General features: G+C 46.3%; 1 protein-coding gene across 1 annotated transcript; it reads right to left on the bottom strand.

The window, feature by feature from the left end:
* Positions 1-403: 403 nt before the first annotated feature.
* On the bottom strand, positions 404-8,436 carry LOC127054295 (zinc finger protein 75A-like; the record flags this gene model as incomplete). Its single annotated transcript, XM_050960383.1, has 5 exons — positions 8,423-8,436; positions 7,603-7,729; positions 5,694-5,776; positions 3,293-3,419; positions 404-447 (listed from the first exon to the last, which is right to left on the bottom strand). Coding segments are annotated over exons 2-5 (360 nt in total), but the record flags the coding sequence as incomplete, so codon positions are not given.
* Between the last annotated feature and the right edge of the window lie 545 nt (positions 8,437-8,981).

Below are 8,981 nucleotides of genomic sequence, written 5' to 3'. Positions count from 1 at the left end.
CCTCAAACAGGGATGGAAAGGGGAAGGCCAAACCAAAACAAGTGCTGGAGAGAGGACAAATAAAAATCAGGAACTCAGCTCCCCCCAACAGGAGAGAGGAGGGGATCAATTCAGCCTTCACATCCCATCCAACTTCACAGGGGGAAGGGAGAAAGCTACTGCCCGGTGTCTGCTAGCATCTATAGGAAGCCTTGAGCTATATTTACCCTGCGGATGCGACCCCTGCTATGGACAATAATGAACTGAGAGACTTCCCAAGAGCTTTGTAGGGCATCCTAGATGTTTCCTTCAGGCACTTACAGATTCTGAGTTGGTTTAATGTTTCCTCATCTGTGCGGGGAGATCTCAGGATCTCTCTTTCCTCTGAACCCTGGAGCTCTGGGACCCATGGCTCTTTCCCTTGTTCCAGCTGGGAGATCATATCACGTTGGAAAACCAGAAACTCCGCTCAGATGAAAGAAAACAAAGGAGTTCAGTTGATTTCATACAACTTGATCATCAAAAACATTCTGTTAATTTATCTTCAGTGCTTAGTGTGACCTAGTGTGCCTGGGGCAGTCCTCACTGAAAATGCCAAGGTCAGAGCAGGCTGAAAAAGGGAGAGCAGATGCTCCCCATACTGGTGGTTAACACTGAAGTTAAACTCACTGACCAGTCACAAACTGTGCTTCTGATCCCACACACTGGTTAACGAGACTCTGAAAAAAGAAATCACACGGCCCCCTTTATTGCATGACAGTTCTCTGACTCCTAATCAGCAACTAGGTCCCGTACAGTGAGAGGTTATTTAAAAACTCTGCTCACTGTGATACAGCATGGCCAGAGGGCAGCAGGAGAGTGATCCTAATTGGATCCAGGAAGTGGGTGGGTAGAAGGTTAGCCACATTACCCAGGTTTGGATCTCATCCAAAATACCATGCTGCCAGCCAATCCTTTAGCAGTTAAACTAAATGTTTAGAAGAAAGAACAAATGAAAGAATGAAGTTAAATTCCATCCTTCCAGACAATTCTTTAGCATCTAAACTAAAGGTTTAAAAGAAAGAAAGACAGAAAGAATTTAAATGGAAAAGCAGTCAGATACATTCCAAAATGGATATATCAGGTTCTTAGCAGTATTGGTGAGTTGCTGGCTTGAAAGTCTGTCTGGAACGCATCCACAGCTTGGATGGGTCATTCAGTCCTTTGTTCCAGGGTTCAGTTTGTAGAGAAGTTGCTCCAGAGGTAGGAAGGGGGATTGAAGACAAGATGGAGATGATGCAGCTGCGCTTTATATTCCTTTTGCCATGTGGCTTGTACTTCCTGTGTCCCAAACACAAGCTTCACAGCACATGGCATGGAAAAGCTTTGGAGGTTTCATTACACAGGCAAACCCCGGCATGTCTTGCTGACTCAATAGGTGTATCCCCTTGGTCCATAGGTTCATTGTACAGCTGATGACCCTCAATGGGCCATCAAACATGCTAGGCAATGTTGATGCCAATATGTCTGGGGGTGTCACCCAGAAAAACTGCACAAGTCTGGAAATACAGATATACCTTACATATCTGTAACTCACAATACAAAGGTGATAGAAACATAGAAACAAAATTATCATACTTGGCAAATCATAACATTTTCACTGACACTTTACATGGCATACCTAGCATGATTCATTGCAATTTTATCAGATTATATTATTTTATTATTAATACCAAAGTGTCTCACAATTTCATGCAGTCTCACACTTGCTAAACTAGTGAATTCCCAGGACCAGTTCCCCAGGTCCTTGAAGATGCCAAACATTGTGCTTATGAGGGATTGAAATACCCACATATCTGCTGGGAACACACACACAGACACTGTGTCAATCTGTACCCCTGTGTTCACTCTTCTAGAAAATTATGATCAATTTTGTACCCAGTATGGCTTGTGAGGTATCATTAGAAAACGCATAACCTACTGAATATTATCCTCCTGTTAAAATGTGTAGTAACACTGTATGTAAAATTGTGAGATTTTACAGTATGATATTACTGAAAAAGTTACAGTTCTGGGGAACACCCACAGACCAGTTCCTCAGAGACAGCAAGGCAAACAGCTGGTCAAACAGCCATTCTCCTGCAGGGGGAAGGTGTGAAGACATTAAGGGCTGGTCTACACTACGGGGGGAAATCGATCTTAGATACGCAAATTCAGCTACGTGAATAACGTAACTGAAGTCGAATATCTAAGATCGGATTACTCACCCATCCTCACCGCGCGGGATCGATGTCCGCGGCTCCCCCTGTCAAATCAGCAACTCCGTTGGGGTTGGTGTTGTTCCAGAATCGATATAAGCGCGCTCGGGGATCGATATATGGCGTCTAGATGAGACGCCATATATCGATCCCCGAGCAATCGATTTTAACCCGCCGATACGGTGGGTAGTCTAGATGTAGCCTTACATTCCATCACAGGGACCTATTGAGGCTGTTGTGGAAAACGACCACAGGATTAATATTTGAATCAGCTCAGCCTGAGGCTCTTTTCTTGGTTACAAGCACGCAGGGGGCGACAGCTATTGGAATACTGTTCCCGAGCTAAAAATCACACAAGCCTTTTACAGCTTAAAACCACAAACAATGACACATACGTTGCACGTTAATTTCCTTATTTGGAATATATTGCAAAATATGATGCAGGTCAAAAGCAAGCTGAACAATCAGTTTTCCATATATGGCCTTTCCTGTTATTTTTATTACACCTGGTGATATGGGAGCAAGACTCTCCATGTCTCAAGAAATGTCACTACCAACCTAGGCCATTTTCACATGCTGGGGTGCAATCCAGATCAGCGAGGAGTTGTGTCATCTGTAATCCTGGGTGAGATTCAGTGTTCTGCTGCTGGAGCTCCCCTGTCTGGATACTCCCAGCCAGCGTTCAAGGACGCACTGAGTGTCTGTATGATAAGTAACCCTGGACTGGCAGCTCTGACTCCAGCCGCCTGCTTGTTACACCCCAAGCACATTCTGGTTTGGGTAGAGAAGGCTCAGGGTTTGAGAGAAGGCTGGGGGTAGGAAGCTTCTGTTCATTATGCTGGACCTAACCCCAGTTTTACTTGAGTAAAGAGGAGATATTTGACATTGTGTGATGCTGCTCCTGTGCTCTGTTCCCAAAGTGTTCTGCAGCAGAGGAGGGTCTCTGGTAGTATGTATGTTACTGGCCTATTGGGGTGATGCTGAAACAGGACAGGGTACAGATGGCATTGTGGGGGTGGCATGAACCTTCACTCTTCATTTCCCCTTCCAAGAACAGAAGGGACAGGAATCCTTACCCAGCAAGACCATCGTCTCATAGTTCCCCTGCATGACATCTCTGTAGAGGGCTCTCTGAGTGGGGTCCAGCAGAGTCCCCTCTTCCCTGGAGAAATACACAGCCACCTCCTCGAAGGTCACCGGCCCCTGAAAGAGCAGGAGTCCAATACTCAGTACCTGCTGACCCACTCACAACCCCACTATTCACGGAACAGCAGCACCAGGGAAATGGAAGCTCCGGGAGGCACATGTTAACAGAGTCCCACCCCACCTTGCTTACAGCAGCCAGGAGGCATCAGAGGGTAGAAAGAGAGAACCTTTGTGTCTCCCATCTGACAGACAGAAGCAGGGTCTTCACATTTATCACATAGCTACTAGCCAGAGCTTAATATAGGAGATGGGGCTGTCTCTGGACCCTGATAGTGGCTCCCTGGTAGGAATCCAAGCACTCTCTAAATAAAATATATGGAAGAAAGGGGAAGTCAATCATGAAGAATAGAAGTTAGAAGGTCAGAATTGTAGTGCCCATTAACAAAGGTTTAGAGAAAATAGAGCCTATCAAACTAACGGGATATCCTTATTGGATGAGATCAAAAGTTTGGTTGCAGCTAATAGTATTGATGTAATATACCTAAACTTCCGTAAGGGACATGACTTGATTAGCACAATATTTTTACTAAAAAAAACTAGAATGATACAAAATAAACACGGCATACATTAAATAGATTAAAAACTCTGATAGTAAATGGGGAACCATGATCGAGTGGATTTCTTTCTAGCAGGTTCCTGCAGGGATTGGTTCTTGGCCCTGTGCTATTTAACATTCTTATCCATGACTTAGAAGAGAGTACAAAATCATCACTGATAAAGTTTACAGTTGCCACAAAGATTGGGGTTGGTGGTAATTAATGAAATGTCAGTAGATTCAGGCTCCATCACTGAGAGTCTGGGAAGTTGTCCCAGCCCTGGCTGGAGGGTTATTTCCTGTTCCACAAAGAGGGGAAGTTCCATTCCCAACTCCTGTGCCTTGAAATTAGGACCTATCTGACACTACACCCCCATATTCATCATAGTGGTATGATTATAATATGATTAGGACATAATTATGATCTATTTTGTAGAAGATGCATCATGTGTGGTGTCACTGGAAAAGTTCTGATTTGCTGAATATGATTATCCTAATTGTGTTCACATATCATGTTCGTATCTGAAGTTATGGATATTGACTCTGTATCTGTATTTCAAATGTGCTTACTCTGGGTAACATCCACAATGAGCCTTTCAGGTACAACAATGAAGAAGCCAGACAGTGCTGATGGCTCAACAAAGACAATGGACTGTGGAAGAGCTTAGCCTTCCTGTGAATGTTTCAGCCAGCCTATGAGTCATGGCTACTATGACTCAGCAGGGCCTGTGACCAGACCACATGACACTAAACTCCATTTTAGTATCTGTATTTTTCCACAAACTGGACTAGGAACTGAGTTTGGAACAAAAGGTTCCCACCATATGGAAAAGCTACATAAGGTGGGGTGTGACATCATCTCTTGGCCTCATTCTCCACACAAGAGAACTTCTGGAAACACCTGAGAAACAAAAACGGATGTGGGGGAAGTGCTGCTCCCAGGATCAAGAGATTTCTAGCTTGTGTATGGAAACTTGGGGGACTGCTTGTACCATCAGTCAGGGTGAGAAATTGCTAATTCAAATTCTATCCATCTAGTATGTTAGGCTTAGTCTGAGTTTTGGTTATTTGCTAAATAATCTGCTTTGATCTGTTTGTTATCACTTATAATCACTTAATCTATCTTTCTGCAGTTAATAAACTTGTTTGATGCTTTATCTTAACCAGCGTATTTTGAGTGAAGTGTCTGGGGAAAATCTCAGCTTGTTGTGCACATCTGTCCCATATCGAGGGGAAGGGGAACTACATTAATGAGCTTGCATTATAGAGATCCCTGTGCACTATAAGATGGTATCATTCTGGATTTATACTACAGCAAGTGTGCAAGGTTGGGGAGTGGGAAATTGGCTCTTGTCTTCTATCTGTCCTTGAGTGGCTTAGGTAAAGCACTCAGGTAGCTTAGTTGGCTGCATGGCGCCACCTGCTGTTGTGTTGGGTGATAACAGGCCCTGGAGAGGCTGGCGAAATCTCCAGCAAAGCAGTGTGAGAAGGGCCAGCCCAGCGTGAGGGTTAGAGGACACAGCAGTTCCCAGAAGCTCCACAAACTGCCTCCTGGGGGTGACAACCCATCACGCCCTACACTACACAAGTCTCAGCAGGTTTGTCACATGCTGTCCCCTCCCTTTCTCCACCCGAGATATTTCCTGCTTCCCACCACCTCTAGCAATTCCCACCCTCTTATGCATTTACTGCTCCTCAACCTCCAAGCAGAGCCCGCCACCCTGATAATCTCTTACCTGAGCCAGCTCCATTGCAGCCATTTCCTTGCCCCTGGGAGGACGAGATGATCTGCAGCGAAACATGGATGTTATTCTCTGGCCTGCCGGAGTGAAAAGGCCAAGGTGTGAGAATTCAGACTAGGCTTTTGTCCATTCCACAAGCCGATTCCCCTCAGCTTTTCCCCTGCTAATGCACATTCTAGGTTCTAGCACACTGTGAAGCACAGAGTGACCTTATTCCAGTACAGGCCTAGCCCCCTCCCACCAGGGTGTAACCCTCTGACACATGGGGAAACCCTCCCAGTAACAGTCTCTCTCTTACACGTATCAAGTTTGCGGACAACACCAAGCTGGGAGGGGTTGTAAGTGCTTTGGAGGATTGGATTAAAATTCAAAATGATCTGGACAAACGGGAGAAATGATCTGAAGTAAATAGGATCAAATTCAGTAGAGACAAGTGCAAAGTAGTGCACGTTGGAAGGAACAATCGGAGGCCAGAGAAGAGCAGAAACAAAGGAGTCACTTTGGGGGATTCTCCCTGTCATTGTCCCCAAGGCAGCTGTCTCAGGTTTACAAAGGTGTTTCATGTTCCAGCCTTTATACAGTCTCTCCTGGGAGTGCCCCTTTCATGGACTGGGCCTAGTTTTAGTTTTTGGTAGTTAACAATCTTGGTTTATTGTTCATCTAACCAGTATGTGTGGATTGAAGTGTGTTGGAAACTCTGTTTGGGATAACAAGCTGGTGCATGTCATTTTCCGCTGATGAAATGACAGACTTCATATGAGCTTGGGTCGTTCAGTAGCGTGCTGGACAGTGCAAGATGCACATTTCTGGGGGAAAGTTGGGCACTTGAGAATTTGCTGGTTTTCTCCTGAGGTGTAATTCATGTGTGGCTGTCTAGCAGCACTCAATACTGTGTAGCTGGGAGTGAGTTACATGCTGGAGACTGTGTGTTAATTGGCCAAGAGGGGGCTGTTCTCGAGGGAAAACAGTGGAAAAGGCACCCCATGCTGGAGGACTGAGGGGACAGCTATTTAACAGTCCAGATTGTACTCTGGGTAACGTCACAGACACTCATTATGACAGAGCCTCTTACAACACAGAGAAAGTAAATCCATGTCCCAGAAATCGAAGACTCCAGACAGAGGGCAAGTGTCCCTGGCACTGCTTCTTGCTGACAGAGAGGTTCAGAGACAGTGCGAGAATCCTGGGAAAGCTGGGAACAGGAAGCATGGGCTGGTGGGGTTCGGTGGAGAAAGGGAACAGGAAGGGCAGGGATATTACTGAATGCAGGATCTCAGCAGTACTAGATGACAGGATAGCACATAGTGCAGCCCATTGGAAAACACAATCCCAACTATACATACAAAATGATGGGGTCTAAATTAGTTGTTTCCACTCAAGAGATGGATCTTGAAGTCACTGTGGATAGTTCTCTGAAAACATCCACTCAATGTGCAGCAGCAGTGAAAAAAAGTGAACAATGTAGGAAATAATTAAGAAAGGGATAGATATGACAGAATATCTCATAGATCATATTTGTAAAAACAGCAAATAAATCCATGATACACCCACATCTTGAATATTGCATGCAGATGTTGTCACCCCATCTCAAAAATAGAAATATTGGAATTGGAAAAGGTTCAGAAAAGGGCAACAAAAATGATTAGGGGTATGGGACAGTTATGCCAGACCTAACCCCCAGTTTCACTTGAGCAAACAGGAGATATTTGACACTGTGCAATACGGCTCCTGTGCTCTGTTCCCAAAGTGTTCTGCAGCAGAGGAGGGTCTCTGGTATTATGTGTGTCACTGGCCTATTGGGGTGATGCTGAAACAGGACAGGGTACAGATGGCATTGTGGGGGTGGAGTGAACCTTCACTCTTCATTTCCCCTTCCAAGAACAGAAGGGACAGGAACCCTTACCCAGCGAGGTCACAGTCTCATAGTTCTCCTGCATGACATCCCAGTAGATGGCTCTCTGAGTGGGGTCCAGCAGAGCCCACTCTTCCCTGGTGAAATACATAGCCATCTCCTTGAAGGTCACCGGCCCCTGAAAGAGTAAGAGTCCAACACTAAGGACTTGCTGCCCCACTCACAGCCCCACTATTTGTGGCAGAGAAGAGTGAATCAAATGGAAGCTCTGGGTGGATCATAGTCAGGAGAGTCCCACCTCGACCTGGCTCAGAGTATCCAGCAAATGCCAGGGTGAGGGGATGGAGAGAGAGCCCCTTATCTCTCCCAGCATATCCATCACCCCCCTACTAGCCACTGACTGATACAGGAGATGGAGCCCCTAGCAGGGTCCAGGGAGAGCTCGCTGGTAGGATGCCCAACACCCTCCTCATTGTGAGGAGCGGGATATGAAGGGAGAGGCAGCTCCAATTAGCCTGACTCATGGGTGTCCCCTTTATATCTCACAGCAGCTGATGGTTAATGAGGTCAGGCTCCAGCACTAGGAGTGTGGTCAGTTTGACTAGCTCTATGTAGGTGGGTTATTTTCTCTCTTCACTAATTAGGGCATTTCCACCTCCAAACCTCCTGGGTCTGTTCCTAGAATCTAGGCCACTTAGTAAATAACTCCCAGCAGGTCTACCACACCCTGGCCTCCTCCTTTCCCCACGCTGTGAATTTCCTGCCCCGCTCCAACCTCCAAACCAGACTCTGCAAACCTTCCCACCTCTGGTGTATTTGCTCTCCCTTTCCTCCAGCAGGAACCCACCAGCAACCCCCCGATAATCTCTACCTGGACTGACTCCACTGCAGCAATTTCTCTTCCCTGTCCCACGCCAGGCTGGGATGAGCTGGAGCAAAACATTCTGCAGCCTGTCTGGGGGAGAAGGGCAGTTGTGGGCGTTTCAGAACCGGTTTTAGTTAATTTCACATCACAATTCCCCCAGGCCCTTTCCCTGCAGACAGACACCCTAGATTCTGTCATGCTGGGAAATGCTCAATCTGTTTATTACAATTTAGACCTGGCCCCTCCTGCCAGGCTAAGTCCACAGACACATTTTTAACCTCCTTTCTCTCTCCCCTCACCCCTTCTCTGAACACAAGGCTAGAAAAGAGCAGAACCAAAGGAGTCACTGTGGGGGATTCCCTCAGACACTGACCCCACGGCAGCCACACCCCAGCAGGGGGAATATGGAGTCAGGAACTGGCTTTTGCTCTGTCTGATCCTTGTTTTGTTCACTGGAAAGTGGTTCTGCCCCAGGATGCAGCAATACATGTGTCTGGGTGGACTAGAGAGCTGGAAATCCCTCCCCCACATTCATTTCTCCCACTGCCCCTTTCAGTCTCTCCTT

This window comes from Gopherus flavomarginatus, chromosome 6 (genome assembly GCF_025201925.1).
Source record: "Gopherus flavomarginatus isolate rGopFla2 chromosome 6, rGopFla2.mat.asm, whole genome shotgun sequence".
In the NCBI taxonomy this organism is placed as follows: Eukaryota; Metazoa; Chordata; order Testudines; family Testudinidae; genus Gopherus; species Gopherus flavomarginatus.
Note: the sequence above shows the minus strand (reverse complement) of the source record. Positions and strands in the feature narration are given on the sequence as shown.